This window comes from Amia ocellicauda, chromosome 22, assembly GCF_036373705.1.
Source record: "Amia ocellicauda isolate fAmiCal2 chromosome 22, fAmiCal2.hap1, whole genome shotgun sequence".
Classification (NCBI taxonomy): domain Eukaryota; kingdom Metazoa; phylum Chordata; class Actinopteri; order Amiiformes; family Amiidae; genus Amia; species Amia ocellicauda.
Window position 1 is genome coordinate 3,420,602 of NC_089871.1, and position 20,391 is coordinate 3,440,992.

At 43.5% G+C, this 20,391-nt stretch overlaps 1 protein-coding gene across 13 annotated transcripts in view; it reads right to left on the bottom strand.

Moving 5' to 3' along the window:
• The window catches only part of msi2b (musashi RNA-binding protein 2b), a 222,844-nt gene that overhangs the window by 22,195 nt on the left and 180,258 nt on the right, over window positions 1-20,391 (bottom strand). For 9 of the 13 annotated variants that reach the window (XM_066695941.1, XM_066695937.1, XM_066695934.1 and 6 more), the window contains one exon: window positions 14,070-14,189. In XM_066695941.1, the coding sequence (XP_066552038.1) occupies window positions 14,070-14,189 (120 nt within the window). The remainder of the gene's footprint in view (window positions 1-14,069; window positions 14,190-20,391) is intronic. The other 4 variants (XM_066695939.1, XM_066695938.1, XM_066695933.1 and 1 more) reach the window with 1 other exon arrangement.

Genomic DNA, 20,391 nt, shown 5'->3' on the forward strand with positions numbered 1-20,391 from the left:
CAGCTACAGGACCAACAAAAATGAATACAAGAAAATAAATAAATAAAAACAACTAATCCTGAGGTAATCTGCTCCACACAGCCACACCCATGTATCCACTAAACAGCTCTAGACATGTCCCTGTCATTCATTATATTGTCCAATCAAGGTCTCCAATAATACCTTACTCCAAGAAAAATGATCAATTTGATACTTTTTTCACAAATGGCTCATTAAATCCTGCCCTGCCACATTGTTTTAATATTCATGAGCATGTTGAGCTTAATTAGAACCACACACACACACACTTATTTGTGTTGCCAATCTGATAAAAACAAGGCAGTCATACATGCTGATTTAAGGATGGAGAAAAAAGGAAATTGCAGCCCTCTTCCATACTCCCAGCTGTGTATTATAATTTTTCTCCTGGCAAAATGATATGAAAATGAATAAATAAATAAGAAGTGCTCAAGGAACACACAGCAAAGTGATGATTCATTACTGAAATTACTACACACAGAATAAATAATTCAATAAAACAACAATCAAAAAAGCATTATGGAGCCAGGCTCTCACTCACTCACTCATACACACACGGACACATGAGCAGGCCACCTTGGCTTTAATGACTGAGCATGTCAAACATCACCTAATGTCCCAGACTTGAGCCCAGATGAGAAAACTCGGCATCTGATCAGGGGCAAGCGTCACGGCAGCTCCTCTGACTCACGGAGTGAATACACGTTCAGGGGCGCGGACACGCCAAGAACAGAGACCGTGCCATTTTTAGAATACGTACTTGAGACATGGGGCTCCCTTCAGGGAATTCAGCATGTCACACTAAATAATATTAAAATGCCAGCGCGTGTCCTCTGCTCGGCACACGCTGGCAACGGTGGGCTCCACTTGGGGAGAGAACACAGAACATTTTCATTTTTCCTCTCTTTTTTTCTAGGCCAAAGGGGAATGCAATCTCCTGTGCTGCAGAACGTCATCTGTCCCTCCAATAAGTGTCAGTGTGGGAAGATGCCATTACTTAGATCTGACATGATTTATATTGAACCGTGCTGCCGCTGCCTGACGTCAGGTTACAGCGGAGTCTACTTTCACACACTGATGGACCTTCTGTAAGAGTGGCCTAGATATGGTCCCACCCACGCTACTTCTCCCTGTCAATCTCCAGGGGGGAAACAGGTGACCTACAGTGTGAATCTGCTAATCATTGCATAAAGAAATCCTGAACTGTGTGACATGAATAGAAATGACACCTGCTCCGCCTGCTGTTGGAAAGCTTTTGGAGAACAGACAATAGCAACCAAACATAATGTGGACATCTACCCAGCTACCTCACTGTGCTCTCCTGCAATACTCTCCCTAATGGTGTGGGAGGCCTTCCTGTGAGCATCTTCACCACAGTGACACCTGGACCGAGAGCGGCAGGCAGCTGGTCAGCCTGAGTGCCCCTCGCCCTTCCCTGGCAACTCCTCAAACTGAGCAAGACTGGAGCTGGATTGTGTCAAGAGGCTCCACAATTTCCCTTTTGCTGCCCTCCTTCCCATCACCTTCAAAAGACAATGCTCTTCAGATAGGAAATGTTTGCTCAAAAAAAAAAAAAGGAAAGAAAAATGAAAGTGGATCACCGCAATTTCCCCACTCTCACCTGTTCTATCCTCTCTTCTTTCTCTTCAGTACCCCTATCAGAGGAAGCTGACTAGCTGTTAAAGTGGCAGCAGCAGCTCCTCACAAAAGATACCCACTCAAGCAACTCATCTTTAATCATTAAAAAAAAAAAAAAAAAAAAAAAAAAAAAAAAAAAAAAAGCACTTAGGTTTAATCCATTTTTGATGTAAGCGCTAATAGCTTGGTGTCCTTGAGGTTCAAAGTGGGTTTCGTGCATGTCTCTAATTAGCCAAGCAAGCAGCCATTCAACTTCCTCTCATGTTTCTAATTAGATCTTTAACAACAAACAAATGTCGACCTTTACAAAGGCTTTGCTACATTCTCCGCCATTAGATAAATAGTTGAGGAGGTTTGTGGTTACAGACTCCCTTTGTTTTTCTGTTATGCATGCGCCAAGGTGCTGGGATGGCATAACTGTGGCCTCCCATTTTAATCTGCATATCCCAGTTCAGGAATAATAAGTGCAAGGGGACAGATGACAACAGCAAAGACGACAAAACACCTGGCAGCCCGGTTCATCCCGGTCTCTGAAAATCAGTCTTCATCGACTTCATACTCAGCATCTGTCTCGCTCGTAAGAAAGTAATACCTAATGATGCCTGAAAAAATTACTTTTATTATTCAGGTAGATCACTTCTAATGATAGTGTTATCTGTGTAGAATTACAGAATACAAAAAGCCCCCATTTACTGACTGCAGAGATCATGAATCAGCCACCTGGAAGAATAAAATCGCTCTAACATTTTCCGAGGCTAATTTTCCTTTCTGAGCATGCAAATTATTCACTTTAACTGGGTGAAACTGAGAAACGCCATTGAATTAAATCATTTTAAACATCAAAGATGCCATAATAATTGCTTTCCTCTGATGTTTATCTGTAGTCTCCTGTTCTCTGCCAGGCAGCCAGCGGGCAGTGAAGGTTAGTCTCTTTGATAAGGGCTCGGGGAGTGGTTCTGAGGTTCAGGCCGGGTCTATATGAGGAATACCTCTTGACTTACTGTGGCAATACTGTCTTGGTTCAAACAGAATACAGTATAATCTCTGGCATTCTGGAAAATTGATTGATCCTTGCGAAATATTCCATTAATTAATATCCCTCTTTATCTGTTATATGTCGTGTTTATACTTCAGGTGCAAAAAAGCAGGGCATTTAAAAATGGACCCATAGATTTGTTTCATCAAACGCACAATCAGATGAACCAGTCAAGGCCTTTTCCACACCAGGACGCTGCAGCAGACATATACAAACCCCCTCCAGCAAGGCTGGGAATAGAGGAATGACTCAATAAAGAAAAAAAAAACACATATACATAAATAAAACAAATCTGGCAGTATTATGTTGCCATTCACGCAAGAGACAGAAGCAAGTCAAGGAAGACTCGTTTAAACAGTAATTTCCTCCTTCTCACTCCTTTATACCAACCCCCCTGCCAAAAAAATAAAAATAAATAAAAAATAAATACATGTGATTTTTGTGATCTGGCCATGCTCCATCATCAGCAACGGATGTTTGCCATCTGAGAACATCTGTAAAACACCCAGATCCCATATTTTAGCAGTGCTGTGAGCAGCTGATGAGAGATGCCACGGCAGATATATTGGAGCGCTGTCAATGTCGCCATTACGGCCTACATATGGAAACTTCAAACCCATTTATAAGATGAAAGCGCAGAATGCAAGCATTATTCCACTGTGTCATTAAACATAATGCATGAGAGAAACCATCCCGGGAAAACCGGCCTTTTATCAGTTGTTAGGAAAACAGCGAAGCAATTTGTCTGCGCAGAGCGGGGAGCGCCGGGTTACTGGGCTCACCAGGTTAGATGGGCAGCTTGGAGGGACTTCAGCTGATTACAGTGCAGTGCTGCTGTGTGTTTACAGTGCCGTACTGCCCACTGATACAACTCGGACACAAACTGGAAGGTGAGATGTTTTGCTGTTCTTCTCAAAAATATTAGTCTAATCGTCCTTGTGGACAAATGGGGGTTTCACTCTATTGCAGAATAGCAACAGATTAAAACTATTTGCTGGGACAGGAAATGCAATGGCGTGTATGTACCCTGAACATCTGAAACATCCTTGTTGGGCACTCAATAGGTTAAAATGAGTAAAATCTTGCTATTCAAAACAAGGTTTTAAATAATGCTATAGAAAACTGTTCATTTAATTCTGCTGTATCTTCTGCTCTTTCTGCATCCTGGCAAACTGATTTATGATTATACACCACATTACAGCTACCTGCGTATGATGTGTCACAGTGACACAGAGTGGTATTAATATCAAAGGTAAACCAGAGTATGTTTTCTTCTTTACATGACAACCCTGGGAGCTAACAATGTTTGGTGCTTCCCTGGCCTGTTTGTCTTATGCGAGGGGTGGCAGCTTGTGTGTGTAAGAGGATCATTTACAAATAATATGGCTTGTACCATCAATCCTTGAGTTGCAACCTCTGCACACAGAGATGGAGCCTTATCGGGATACGTAAAGCCATCTCTATGTATACGAGAGAGGTGCTGTTTTAAATCTGTGCAGTAAGACTTGGTGCTGAAGGTATAATGTGGCTGTTTGATTGTTAGAGTATTTGTATGTATAAATATATATAGATAGATATTTAAATATATATTTCTTCATACAACTACACAGAATGTCATGCTTAGCAGCTTTGTTAAATTAAGAAAATGTAAGTGAATCAATAGATGCTTGAAGAAATCAAAAGTTACGTCTTCTTGGACAACAAATCAGCGCAGACAGATAGTATGGAAGAAATCAAAAGGAGTGAAATTGAGATGGAGTGCATTTAGAAGAAACAGTAGGCTATGGAAAGGAAATCTAGCCATTTGCCTGAAGAAAGAAGTATTAGATCAATGCATACTTATAGTGCTCACTGATGGCTGTGTAACCTGGTCACCAAATGCAAAAATGTTAGAGAAACTGAGGACGACTCAAAGAAACAACGATGTATGGTTGGCATAACAATAACTGCTAAAATAAATGGATACGAGAACAAACCAAAATATGTAAAATCATTGAAAGAGTGAAAATGTTAAAATGGCAATGGGCCGTTTCACACATTTCAAGAACAGGTCAAAGAAGGACAAAGGAAGCTGTTGAAGGGATCCCAAGAGAAGAAAAAAGACCTAGAAAACAACCACATAGAAGATGGGAAGATGAAATAAACTTTGCAGGCGTGTAAATGGAAAAGGAAATGTATAGATCGGAGCAAGTGGAAATATCTCCTGGAGGCCTGCATCCAGCAGTGGATCAATATAGGCTGATGATACAGTCTAAACAGAAGTAGAGTGTAAGGGCCCTGTTTTAAAACCAAGCTACAACAAGGATCTGAAAGCAGTAGGGACTGAAATGAGGTGGGAGCTGTGGCGCTGGAGAAGTGGGCCAAATACGCCAGCACCGATGACTTGGAAAAGCAGCTCAGAGCGGAGACTGGAAAGAGTTGAAACACTGCGGGACGGGAGCTGGGCAGCCCTGGCGTGCGTGTCTGAGGACAGCTCTCAGACGGAGGGCAGCCGAGGGGAGGCAGAGTGGGTCAGACGGCGGCTATGGGAGGCGTGTGTCTCCAGTCGGCGTGTCCACCGGGCCCGTGCTCCTGCCGGCGTGGCTAACTGAACCTCCACGCCGTGTTTGCCACGGTCCGGACAGGCCTAATGCATTTATTTATTTATTTATTTATTTATGCATGCATGTATTTTAGTTTTATATTAATATTAATGACTGAGCAGGCACAAAGGCTCCCTTTATTTTTATCCCGCTCTAATTGGGTAGTAATTACTCATCTACAAAACAAATGAGTGGGTCCGTGTAGCCATGGAGACGGGATCAGGAGGCCCGGCGGTGTGAATCATGCGCCGAGAATCATTTATGTTAATCATCATCCTATTTTTCCTTCCCCGCTGCCCGGGAGCAGAAGAGGGGAGATGAGACGGACGGGCCATGGGAAGCACAATGTATCGGGGAAGAGAGATTTTTTTCTTCATATCGTATTGACATCTTTCGGCAGTTACAGCAGGCGCCGCAGTAGGCAGACGCACGAGAAAACATCCTTCCCAGCCCCGTGTACACAGTTATCTATTGATCAACTGACTGGCTCGATGGCCAGGCCTGTCTGAATAGACGCCAAGTAAATAAAATAAAGCAACAGACCTGAACGTGATCCTGGAGGAGTAAAGAGCTGTTTGACAATGGCAGCCAATGAGACCTCCCCCCTCGCATAGCCACCCACACTCCATCAGATTCCTTCAATATTATTGATCAGTGTTGTTTTTTTTAACTTTCACTGGAGATGCAACTGGTTGAGAAGATTACATGATTGCAATACATTTGAATTTGATATTGATAAAGATAAATACAATTGATTTATGTATTGATGAAGTACAGCTCAAGGCTTGGCAACCCTGTATCACTGTCCAATAGTAAACTTTAAAATGGTCCTCTGTGAACCTGCACGATCCAGATATCCCTGTTATCGTCTGTCTACAGACCTATAAATTCCTCTGTCACGAAATCTCTACCAAGGGCTCTCTGCCTCCACCTCTAATATCGCCAAGCGGGTCTGGTGCGCTGCCTGTTGACTGTTCAGACGCTCGACATCTGCCTTCATAATTTTTACAACTTTACACGTCATTCCTGAGAGAATGTCAATAAACTTGTCAAATGCGTTTCCAAATTAGCTTTGAATTTCAGAACAGCCGTAATTAGCTACTCCATTTCCACCTATGTCATTTTTAAAAATTACAAGCTCTCTTAGCCTCAAGTAGCTTTCACTTTCCATTTAAAATAGTCTTTCTAACTGAATAGGTGACTAATTAACAGTACTAGACCTCCTTTTCACAGAGCGCCGACATTTCATAAATAATCCATATTTAATGTCTTGTCATTTTGTGCTCAGAGAGGCTTTGCTAATGAATTTTAACAGATGATTTATTCCCACTGTCGCTTTCCCCTCCCCGTCTCCTTTCCTTTCAGGAAAAGTTATTGACAAAATTCTGACAGATGTCAAGCAAACTCGGAGAACAACCTGACTGGTACCAAAAAATAAAATCACAAAACAAGAAAAAAAAAAAGCCCAAGATGCATCTGACTAGTACCACAACACTAATTCATCACAAACAGATCTCTCTAAGCCACTGTGCAGATTCCCATGCCTTTGGGTGTCTGTCTGGAAGAAAAACATGAGAATGACTAAAACACGATGCCCTATTTTACACCTGCAGTCCACGTTTTGAGGAGTCATCCTTACAGCTGTTGGCTGTGTCTGTCTTGTAACTCTCTTGCCCGTTGGAGGCTGCTAATGGGAAATGACTCCGATGCTCTGTGGCATTTGCGGAGACAAGGCAGCTCAGAGCCGCTGATGAAAGGCTGCCTGGAAAGAGCAGACAGAGACCAGTCTGCATCATGTCCAATCTGCTAAAGGCACGTGGAGACCATGATTTTTTTTTTTTAAACAAGAACAAAACAAAAGGGACATCCCCCACAAATCTACACAAGACAGGAAGACATCCGACATTGTTTCACACACAGCCCCTTCAATAAAGACCTGGGTCACCATGGACAAGCACAGTCAACAGTCTTCCGAATAGACACGGCCACACCCAGAGCAGTGCATGCTGGGCTTGTGACCTGATCGGATGAATGTGTGCATCTGCAACTCCAGCTTTTCTTAAGGCGGGCTCTGGGGGGCACAAGGGGAGGAAAGGCCTTACAGGCTGAAAAAAGACGGCTCTTGGCAATTGATGAAGAAACTATGATCTCTTTCACTTTTCCCACATTCGGTACATTTCAAAATAAACCAAACATTATCTACATTTAAGATGCAATGCTCTAAGTGGAAACTGAATTGTTAAACCTTTCCCAGGCAATGAGCTGTACAGCGCATCATATACACTCACCTAAAGGATTATTAGGAACACCTGTTCAATTTCTCATTAATGCAATTATCTAACCAACCAATCACATGGCAGTTGCTTCAATGCATTTAGGGGTGTGGTCCTGGTCAAGACACTCTACTGAACTCCAAACTGAATGTCTGAATGGGAAAGAAAGGTGATTTAAGCAATTTTGAGCGTGGCATGGTTGTTGGTGCCAGACGGGCCGGTCTGAGTATTTCACAATCTGCTCAGTTACTGGGATTTTCACGCACAACCATTTCTAGGGTTTACAAAGAATGGCGTGAAAAGGGAAAAACATCCAGTATGCGGCAGTCCTGTGGGCGAAAATGCCTTGTTGATGCTAGAGGTCAGAGGAGAATGGGCCGACTGATTCAAGCTGATAGAAGAGCAACTTTGACTGAAATAACCACTCGTTACAACCGAGGTATGCAGCAAAGCATTTGTGAAGCCACAACACGTACAACCTTGAGGCGGATGGGCTACAACAGCAGAAGACCCCACCGGGTACCACTCATCTCCACTACAAATAGGAAAAAGAGGCTACAATTTGCACAAGCTCACCAAAATTGGACAGTTGAAGACTGGAAAAATGTTGCCTGGTCTGATGAGTCTCGATTTCTGTTGAGACATTCAGATGGTAGAGTCAGAATTTGGCGTAAACAGACTGAGAACATGGATCCATCATGCCTTGTTACCACTGTGCAGGCTGGTGGTGGTGGTGTAATGGTGTGGGGGATGTTTTCTTGGCACACTTTAGGCCCCTTAGTGCCAATTGGGCATCGTTTAAATGCCACGGCCTACCTGAGCATTGTTTCTGACCATGTCCATCCCTTTATGACCACCATGTACCCATCCTCTGATGGCTACTTCCAGCAGGATAATGCACCATGTCACAAAGGTGGAATCATTTCAAATTGGTTTCTTGAACATGACAATGAGTTCACTGTACTAAACTGTCCCCCACAGTCACCAGATCTCAACCCAATAGAGCATCTTTGGGATGTGGTGGAACGGGAGCTTCGTGCCCTGGATGTGCATCCCACAAATCTCCATCAACTGCAAGATGCTATCCTATCAATATGGGCCAACATTTCTAAAGAATGCTTTCAGCACCTTGTTGAATCGATGCCACGTAGAATTAAAGCAGTTCTGAAGGCGAAAGGGGGTCAAACACAGTATTAGTATGGTGTTCCTAATAATCCTTTAGGTGAGTGTAGTCTGAATGAATAGGACTGAACTCCCGAAAGGCTATAAACTGTTCCAGATTATTTTAGCATTGCAAATTCAGGCAATCAGTGTCTCTTAAATGGCACCTCCACACTCCCAGAGCTCAAATTGTTGAGATAGCCAGAGGTCTGAGATTATCTAGCGCAGATACAAAGCTTTAGATTTTCCTTCTCCAACCCACAGAAACAGTTTGTTAACTCGGACTGCTATATAAAAATATACATAACATATGAATATAGATAAAACATATCTAAAGATACAAAAAACAATACAGGACCTGCGTGTCAGAGATCAAACAAACAAACAAACAAAAATATAAAGAATACTAATATCTACGTCTAGTTGCTACCATTACCACTACTACAGGTGCATGCATTCAGTTCAGTCCCACAGATACATACAAGTCTGGAATCAAGCAGAAGGAGGGAAGATGTGTGATGTTTCACAGGACAAATATAGTTTTGCTCATTAAAAAATTAAAAAAGAAACACAAAGGAGAGGGCAAAATAATAACCATAAATAAATAAATAAATAAATAAATAAAAATGATAAGACAAAATATAGATTTAAAACAAAAAAAGATAAAGGTGTACGGTAATGAAATAAAGATATCTCTCCAGACAGAGAGTTGAGTATGAGAATTGTTTCTTTTGAGAACGGTTGGTTTGTCTGATACAAGCATATAGATAAATAAACATGCAACCAGCTGCTACGGACAGGAAGCTGGACACTGAGAGAGAGAGAGAGAGAAACAGAATGAATAGAGACAGAGGGAGAGAGAGAGAGAGAGAGAAAGAGAGAGGGAGGGAGGGAGAGAGAGGAGTAAAGGGTTGTGGACAAACCTTCCGGCGGAGTGCGCTCAGAAGAGAGTGTGAGCGGAGGTGCACAGCTCCGAGTGTATCAGACTCAGTCAGAGACACTCACTCTCAGCGGGCCCAACCAAGCAAGAGAAAAACAACAGAAACATAACTGCTCACACTCACCGTCACAGGCCAGGAAGCAAGCTCAACTCACACCTAGCCCACCGCCCCGCCACCCCGCCCCCCGCCCCGCCCCAGGGCTCCTGCTGTATTCACTGACTGGCCCATTGGATTTTGTTGCAGCATTCCCTGGTTTGGGTTGAAATCTTTCGCTCTGTCCTGCCTTTTCTTATTTAATGCAGCAGCTCGGATTCTTGAGTCAATCGCTTCGGCGTTGGTTACAAACAACAGCCTGCGTCTGTGGCGTCTGCAGACATGCTTGTGACCGGCGTGTCTCTGAGAATGGCAGTTAGGCGACATCAGTACTGAACTGCTCAGCTGTCACCTGTACCCTGGTGCACAGTTATAGAGGTTAGTGCCAATGTGCATGCACAAACACACAGCAGACCCAGAAGCTCTTGTGCTGCAGTCTTTTGTATTAAAGCACTTGGAATGGTTTCCTGAATGTTTATAATGCATGCACTTTCAATCTGTGCTCTCAAGATACTTTCATAAGACATTAATCAATCTTTCATCATACATCTACCTTTGTTGCTGTGTTCAATTATAATTTGTGGCAAACACATTAATTAGCATATAGATGATTTTCTTTAAATCAAAGCATCAGGACCAATTCTACCTGTCCAAGCTTGCATGGTGTTAACCATCATTTGGTTAAAATTGAAATAAAATAAAGTCAAAATATATATATAAAAAAATCAAAAATAATAAAGAACGAACAAAGAAACTAAAAGTATTTGTGGGGGGGAGAAAGGGAGGGACGGTTAGGGCAGAGGGGGGTGGGGGTGGGAGTATGATTTCATAGAGTTTCATAGTACCCAAATTCAAAAACTGCAGAGGATCTCAAGCACAGATATTGGCTGATGCTCGGAAAGAGTTGGCTGTTTAATGGCACGAAAAGCACTGATTAATCGAGAGAATGAATGGAAGCAACGATAGTCTACTGTACAAAACTCTCTTGTGCGCCAAGGGACGGCTGGCCATGCCTGCTGGACACTGTTACTTCTCTAGCCATTAAGAAAGGGCTTCAGCTAACAAGCCCCATCGACAGGGGTTCGGGGTATTTAATGCAGCGACTCAACCGGTGACGCTAGGAGCACGCCACGAGAGAGGAGAAGAAAAGAGAAAGAGAGAGACAATCCTGCCAAAAACCTACTCCAACCCCCACCCCACTGCCAACTTGTCCTTCCCCTTTGCTGTTGTCGCTAACACATAGTGCAGAAGTTCGGATAGAGGCCACCCGTGATGAGAACTGACTTGTCTGGATTTCCCCCGAGAGGAAGAGATAGTCATGCAGATCTGACTGTGCTCTGAACTGCCTCCTCAGAGGAGTCTAGGGGCTGTCAAAGAACTGGAGGGCCGTCTTTATTAGCAGTGCAGGCAGGGAGTCCTGCTGGTGGACAGACAGTGAGGGGACATTGAGCTCAGCACAGACAGGCATTGGCCAGTCACCCCTTGACGCCCAGCATGCCACAGAGAAACTAGAACATGTGATCAGAGGAGGGGGTCCTTTGTAGCCCTGCAAGCAGTGCCAGTTTGCATGGAACGGATATTGAGATTTTTCCCTGATCGCTAGAATCACTCTTTTTTCAAATTGTTTTGCTAATTTCTTTAATGCCATGTTTTGAGGAAGAAAAAAAATAAAATCTTAACAAATGTTAATATAGTGTTCATAATTAAACTGAAGAAGAATCAAGCCAATATACCCATCCCTCTTCTTCCCTCCCATCCCCTGACGTCCTCCCTGCCCAGCCCCAGCAAAAAGATTCATCATGAGTGATCGCACTGCATTGCCATGCTTTTACATCCCGGTCACATTGGGAGGACCCTTTATTACAATTACGAACATAACACCGTGATCGTATATACTACTTTTTATATGCTTAGGTATACGAAGAGTCCCTTTGCGAGGACTGCTGCTAAACCGAATCAGTCTTTTAAGCGGGGGCTACTTCTCCGAAACCCAATGTTTGAACTTAACTCCTTTAAAAAAAAACACAAAATAAAATTCAGAAACTTTAAATGGATCTGCAGAGAATTCTGAAAAAAGGAGGATTAGAACACAACACATCACTAAACTACAGGACAATCAATTATTTCCCAACAAAACTAAGAATAGAGAGAGGTGCTGCTATAGTCTTTGATGTCTTATTAGTAGTGCGATATTCTCTATCACTGGAGTTTACTCTGAGACTTTAGTGCTACATTTTAAAACTTCACACCTGGAGAAGATTCCCAAATGAAAACAAAAATAAAGTCTTCGTGTGCATTGCTTGGTTTCTATTTTTTAAATTATGGAGAAAATAGGTGTAGGCTATATCTTGTGTATATTTTTCCAGGTATTTGGTCACTGAATGTGCGGTCTGTTGGGTGGCTTGATACGGTTTTATATATTATATACTGCTAAACAAATCTGGAACAACTGCTTGTAAGGAACTTATTGTCAATCCGTGTGTACTGGAGAAAGTCTGGGAAACTGACTGGCTGAGATAACATACTGCCACTGATGGGATAAGACGACAAGCCTTCTGACAGGATCCCCTGACTGCGTTGGACAGGGTCTGTGCGTCACCGTGTCTGGGGACACAGGCCGCATTATGACAGAGCATGACTGAAACTAGCGTCTTTCAGATACCCTTCAGACACAGATTTTTAGGATTGTTATTTACTGACATATATTTCACTTAGCGTTTTAATACAAAATGCACAACTTCGGAATGACATAGTCCAGGGTACAAATTAAATTTAAATATTGATGACATACATATTGTAGATATGGGATATTGTCTGAAAGGTCAGTGTAGCTCATTCCAAACCAGAACCAGATAGTTTTCACAAGGCACCTGTGCCTTCTCAAGGGGTCACATTATATATATTATGGTTTTATTATGTTTTTTGTGAAAGCCTGTCACATTAACATAAAAATTTAAATTGAGTAATCATACAAAAACTAAATACCAATTGATATCAATGCCTTTCTCTGCAGAGGCATTAAATACAGCAACAATGTTTGAGATTTCGGAGAAACTGGTTTTCTGAACGTCCCTCCCCGCCCTCCTTCCCAAATTGCAATGGAGATCCTACGAGATCACTCATGATAGAGAGCTGTTCCTGATGTACTGTGTGAGAAGCCTACTTCTCCCTGCCCCCCACCCCCATCAACCCTGGCTCTCTCCTAATTACTGCAGAAAAGCCCTGAGTCCCTCACACCCAGCACATGCACTGTCACAGATCTGGATTTCTCATGTTGGCCAGATACTTACTTCCACGTGAGACACCAGTAATTCACAGACATTCATAACATCCACAATGGAAATATGGAGTGTGGCAAATTATTTATAATTTTTTTGGAAAATGAGAATGCAACTAAATCAAAAGAATATATATATAATGTTATTTTTTGGAGGGGTGCAAACAGTTGTCCAAGTAAGATCACAGAGGTGAGAGCAGGAATATTCACCATATGTGATTTACAGTAGATATGAGCTGACACAAAGGGTCACAATTGAATACTGTCGACAGTGGGCAGGTGTCGACGCTGTGTCCCTCAGTCAGCTGAACACTGTGAATGCAGGGCCATTGATACTTTAAAGGCTCAAGGGCTGCAGCAGAGAAAGCCGAGTCTGTGGCGCTGCTCTGTCTGTCGATACACAGCATGGGAAGTGCAGCAGGGACACCGGGGGCTGGAATCACAAGCCTGCTTTCTAAAGGCCAATTAAGGAAGGTAATCATTTCGTTGAAAGAGTAATACTGCTGGTCAATTACACAGTGGGCACAGTGGTTATAATTCATTATTATTATTTTTTTAATTGAAATTGACAAACTCAAATTTGTTAAGTTATCTGATTTGTAAATCAATGCCCACAGATGAAAAGTGTGTAAGTGTGTGTTGAATGGGAAGACACAACAAGACCAGACATGAGAAATCTAAATCTTAATACAGAAATCAAATAAAAGGTAATAAATACATGAATAAAAAAAACACCCTACCGTTACCTCTTAAGACAATAATGTATTATATTGGAGGATTTTTTTATGTTTTATAACCAAACAAAGCCTACAGCTTTTTATGGACCCCCCAAATCAGCTGTAAGGGGGGTGGCCCTGCCCCAGCGCTGTGGCTGAAGTGTGGCCCTGTGGCGCTGGGTATGGCTGGCCCCCAGCTCCCTGCTTGTAGTCTGTGTTCAGGTGCCCCGTGTGTGCAACAGGTGTGGAGAGAAAATGAAACCAAACTCAACAACGAGACGGCTGGTAAAGGATGGAGAGCTGCAGCCACACAGAATACCGACAGAGCGTTTACCTGCCCCTGCGTTCTGCGGGTATGCCATGTAGCCGCCTCTTCCACGGGCCCCCCTACCTGAGCCACGCGCTGCCGCCACTGCCGCCGCCGCCACGGGTCCGTAAGCTGTTGCCGGGAAGCCTAGGGGAACAACAAAGTGTCAGCCAGCCCGGCCCAGAGGCACAACATGGAGGACACGGCTACTGACAAATATGGTCACATCATGGTACTGCTGTGAGGAGGTCAGAGAACTGTTCTGAGGCCCTTAGAGATGTCTAATCCCAAAACAAGACGGCAGTGTGCATAATCTCATCATCGTATCCCAGGGCAGACACATGGATTAGGATGGTTTTATAATTTAGTTCTTGTGAGCACTTCCATGTGCACAAGTATACCATATATTTGTTGGTATATTGTCTTCTCTGCACTGGCCATCGACAGTTTATCTTGGGAAAGTCGGACTTGAAATATCGATTGCTGCCGTAGCAGAATGCAGCAAGTGTTTGAAACACTGCTGCATTTACCAATGAGGGATTCATTCAGTAAACTGTAGTTTCTTTGGACAAAAAGGTATCAATGTATAGAACATAACATATAGCGCACAAAGACAGACAAAAATACAATCCAGATTACAGTCTGAATGAACCCTTAAACCAGACGAGAGAGGCGTGTCCTGTAGAGCACGTGACCGCGCTGAAGCGTGCCGAGCCGCCTGGCTGTGAGGACAGGATCTGCCAGCCGGGCTCCCTGCCTCACCGTGGCTCTAGCTGTACGTGAGGTTTACACGGCTGCAGTAATCGCACGGTGCCGTCTCTTCCACATCAGACGCGTAAACACACAGAGCGGTTCGCCGGGGGCTGGGATGGGCCGCTCTCTGGATGTGACAAGGGGCTGGCGTGCTCATTTAGTGAAATTAAGTAATTAGGATTTCTTTGAACACTCACTATCATGTTAATCTGTACAGGGTTTTCACGCTGGTTAATTGAGTTAGCAGCGCTGTTGGGTTGAGTTAGATTTTCTCTTTTTTGAGCCATACCACAAGCTTCCTTCCATTATTTGGGGACTGAATTTTCACACCACGGCAACGGCGAACTGAGAGAAGAGCTGATCTGTCCTTGGGTGGTATTGTAGCATTAGAGAAATAAATAAAAATAAAATTAAAAAAGATTAAATATGTTTTTATTTTAAATAGTAACAGTCTGCCATTGACAAACTTCCAGAGGCTTTGCATAATTTGTTAATCCCCAGGATGAAGAAAAACATATTTGTATTAAAGACTCTGGAGTATCATATGTATAAGTATAGAGGCATCTCCCTTCCAAGATTAGACCGTCTCCTGTTCCACTTAAAATTATGCATTTATTCGCGGTTCGTTCCCTTAAGGTACATTCGTTAAACAATGAAATATAAAGTAAATAAACAGGGATCATGTAGAGTAAGTACTTTATGTAGATTATTTTGTACTTGTACTAAGAGGTTTGTTTATGAGTTTACAGTGGCTCAGAGAATCTGTAAGGAATTAACATTCCCAACTAAGCATTAAAATAAACTGAGGGATGCTCAGGGAGAGGCCCTCCAATCTTTATCCCCGTAAAGCCAAGACAGCAGAAAGGTTTAATTAAAGTCTCATCATAGACACCTCCAAAGGTTCTGCATAAACTGTAGGTTAATAACTTTCTTACAAGCAGCAGCAGTAGCCCTGAGCTCAGACGGGAGGGACCCATTGAAAGGGCCCTGCCAGGACGCAGGCAATGGCGGTGAAAAGGGTTACAGTAAAAGATTCGTTACATCAGGCTCATAAAGACAATGGGAAATTGTGACATGCTTTTTGCACACTGTAGTACACTTAAGTCAACCGCCACTTATCTCGTCGCCTTCGCATGCTGAGCTCATAAAGTCAGGAAAGCGAATCATTTGCAGTCGCTGCGGTGGAAGTTATGCCGCGTAGCTCAATCAATCTGGACGATAATGTGGGCTATCGGCGTCACCGACGCCGGCTGCTGGCTGACAGTGTGACGGGCCCAGGGGAACGAGGATGATTTGTGGGGATGCATTGTACAGGGTTGGGTGAGTCAGCCGTACCCAGCACCCCATCCCTGCTTGGCTTGATGGGATTAGGACTCAAGGATTAATTGCTTGTTACCGAGTGCTTGCTCTTTATGGTTTCTCAGTAATAGCAGGCTGGGAGTGCCAGGCAGGAGAAGAGTGTGTGGGGAACTTTTTGTCTGAGAGTGCTGGTCAAAATCTAGCCCTGGGGTACAACATGCCTCTGGTTTCCCTTCACGGTGTATCACACTGGTATAAGACAATGGTCGGCTACGAGGCTTTTGCATGTCTCGCTATCAGTTAACATGCATACCAGATACCAGGCTGCAGCACCCCCGACTCCCTTTGTCGCTCTGTTTATTGGTACAAACTGACCCTTACAAGAACACGGCCAGGATAATTGTGAACCATTACAATTCATCTTGGATCCCGCCTGCTGTAGATATCACACGTGACCTTCCCACAGTACAGTACGTAACGGAAATGTCAGACAGGAGGATGGGATTGCGCCACAGCTCCCAGAATGCACCTGCCTGCGACACTCCCGCCAGGCTCCGGTCGCGAGAGAAGCATCTCTAATGGCACTATGGAAGAAACTAAAGCAGCTTACAATAAAACAACAGGAGATGGAAATATGAGACACTGAGAAGCAGAACTACCAGCCAGATCTTTCTACACCAAAGCAGTCCTACACTAGCAGCAGAAAGTCAACGTCTACAGAAACACACCACGCAGCCACTACATAAGAGCCAAATGAAAAACAGTCAATAAAGACAAACCAGAAGACATACTTGCATTTAAGTACGGCAATAGTGCTGTTTGAGGGGGAAAACAGGGCCTGTTATTAAAAGTAAAAAACTCTTTGACTACATTGTCAGTATATATGCATAATATTACCATTAGTGTACTGAATTTAAAAGCAAGAAATCAAAACAGTCTGTGTCATTGCAATAATATCTCTGACTGCAGTGGGCTATTCAAGACAAAAGCCCTCCAGACAATGAAATACTGACACTGGCAGATGGTACAATTAACACACAAGAATGGCACATAATATACCTCTTTTCATATTTTTGTTTCAGTTGTAATGAAGACTTTCCCCCCCTCCCACCCCTTCTGTAAGGACCTTTTTGTACAGCATTCATATATAAATGACAGCTACAAATCGTCCCAAAGCTGTCATGATGAATGGATCATTTATGGAAAAATCCAACCAGAAAACACCCCCATTAGCTCTCTTCACTGAGACTTAAAAAATAAATAAATCTGTATGCGTTTTTCTTTTCTATTGAGGAATCAATACTGCAAACACGTTTTATCCCCCCTGCAGTAGTTTATTTCAATCAGAAGTGACTTTAAAATGCTTGCCAGTTCCCTCAAACAGAACTAGAACAGACTTTTACAATCCACTGGCCAGTTGCCTAGAACAATTTAAGCTTCCCCTTCGTTTTCCCCAAAAGCGGATATACTTAATACTGACGTTGTTCCAATACATAAAGTGTTTTATTTAAGTGGAAACGCTTATTTAACTTAACCAGATACGGCCTTGTAAAGCTGTCAGTAAGACTTCTCAACTGGGTACTTATGTTTTTTGTTCACCACACAGCAGACATTAATTTATGAGGAAACCATATGCATTTCCGATTAATGTTGGACTCTTCTAAGAAATGTATAGATCCTGCGAAGTATTTATTTTGTAGATACAGACACTAGCTGTGACTTCCATGCAGAAGATACGGTTTGATCCCATTCCTTGAGACTGATGGGGAAGGAACATCTATGCATGGGGTAGCTGGCTCTGAGCCCATCTATTTTTATTAATTTATGAGGCAAGACGTGAAGTGCCACCCGGTGGAAAACAAGGGAATTACAGGAGATTTGAAAAGATTTTATCATCATATATAGGTCAACAACTTTGTATAAAAATATCATAGATAAGAAAAGGAATAAACACTGTGTTCTAGGGCACAGCGGTGGCTGGACTAAAAGTTCCTAAGATACAGCATTGGCCCCACACTGCTCCCACGGACTCGGTGCCAGAGAATTCTTCAGAGTCTAATCCAACAAAAGACAAAAGCGGGTGTCCATGGCGACAGAACAAGAACTACCCAAACAGGTTCCAGCCAATGAAAGAGCAGGGAACAATGGCTCCTTTCTTGTGCTCCGAAGAGTCCCTCGGCAGGGTGTGCGGAGAGACTACATGAGGCTGGAGTCGAGGAAGCCGGGCTGAGGCCCTGCGCACTGAGAGAGCTTCTCTGAGGCTGATGCAGAAGAGAAAACAAAACCAATACAAAAAAAAGTGGCCAGAGTCAGCAGAATGGATTGTACGCCGGCCTTCCTTTCATGAGCGTCCTGGGAAAGTGAAGTGCACCTTCTCTGCAGCACAGCCCTGTCCACTAGGACGGGAATGCTTGGCACACACCTGGAGGCCACACCTGGGCTTGCTATTAACTCCAGCACTATACAGAACGATGCAGCAGTCAGAAAGCACTGCCCAGCACTGTCACGTCATACACATGAACACCAACCTCTCGCTGGTATTTGCCCTGTTGACAGGACACTTTGGTGCTAGATGACGCTGCTTTTTCTGATTTGTTGGTAAGATGTCACTGTTTAAAACTCTCCTCAATCCAGCAAAATAATAAACAAAATGTGCAAATGGGCGCTGTTTGATTTCAGGCCTGATTGGGTCTAACTACACAATTCGCACACATTGACATTAGACCAATAAACTGTGGCACCCATTTGAGTATCTCAAAAAAGACGCTGCTCAAACTCTCCTGAAAATAAAACATGAAGCGATTCATTCACTCAACCGTGGCTTCCCGTTTCTCAATAGCCAGCTGCCGCCACCGTTACTGGACAGAGAGGCCTTTCCCGTTGCACATCGGCACCGACCTGCTTCTCGTCATCTTGGTTTCCCAGAGTATCTTATGTTGTGACAAAGGTTCCCGGCACACTTTCAAGTCACAGAAGTTACTGATTGGCAAAGTTCTTGAAAAAGATTAACTTTGTAGGATTAGGTAAGTTAATTAGCAGATCTCGGAGGCTCATTGTTTTGTATTCACATCGTAAGAAGCCGCCCAAGAGAGGCGCTGCAGCATTAAATCAATTTCATGGCCCCTTTATTACTGGAGAGATAAAGCCAATATTTAGCTTTCAATTTTTTTGCAATTATTTCACCCTTCTTGCCACATCAATAGTTTTGCTTTATGACTCCAAACAAGCCTTCAGAGGGGACAAGGGCACATCTGTTTCCAGATGGAGCGCCCGGAGGTTTTCTTCAAACTTCTCCCTCTGCAGAAATAAGCCAACGCTGCTGCTCTTTAAAGGGGGGATAAAAGCAATCAAAGCTATTTTGTGCTCTGAAGAGTTTTGGGATATTTTTTTTTCTCTCATCTTGCCTTCATCAAAAGATTGTCAAATTAATTTCTCTCAAAATTAGCTTGAGTTTTCTTTTCTTTTTTCTTCAATTTCGATTGTCCCAGGGCTTTAGAATCCCCCTGTTTAAACCTCAGATTAATAAACCCAGCGTGGAAGTCAAGTAGTTTTCATTATATTTTGCCTACATTAATAAGGTTGCACACTTTAATTGGGTTGAGTAGAAATAACACGCTTTCTTCGATTTCATTTAACAGCACGATCCTGACCTCTAACACTGCACACACGCAGGATGTACAGATAAATGCACACACAGGAGCAAACTGTTATACATCATCCAAAAAAGGAGCTGGAAGTAAAAACAAAAACAAGAAAGGATGAAGTGGTGTACTGGCCAGGTGCTTTATTGGGAGATCAGAGCAGGGATTGTGCACTTCTAGCATTTCTTTCATTGCATCCGACAATCAAAAGGAAAACGTCCCGCTCAGCAGGCGGGGCCGGGGCCCGTGCAGACGGGTGGGGCCGCTGTTCAGCAGGCGAGGGTCAGTGTGTGGCATGAGTGGGTCTCCTCTCAAGCGCTCTCGCCGCGCATCTGCCACCCTCCTATTTATAGCCTGACCCCTGCAGCTGCATGGTGCTGTCATCCCTACACACTCCATCTCCCCAGTCTCCCCCGCTCCGCTCTCTTGGTTTCTCCTGTTCCTAGCTGCTCTCCATTGCCCAGGGGCTGTGAGACCTGCTGCAAACTTTCCTCATCGCGCATAGCATTACCGCACCAGTGACTGGCCTGCGAGTCACAATAAGGTCACTCTAGTCGTAATTAGCAGTTACATGGGTGTCATTTTCAGTGATATTGAGCTGGACCGCCGTCTTAATGCGACCCACGTTGGAGGGGCAGAGAGGGAGATGTGTATGG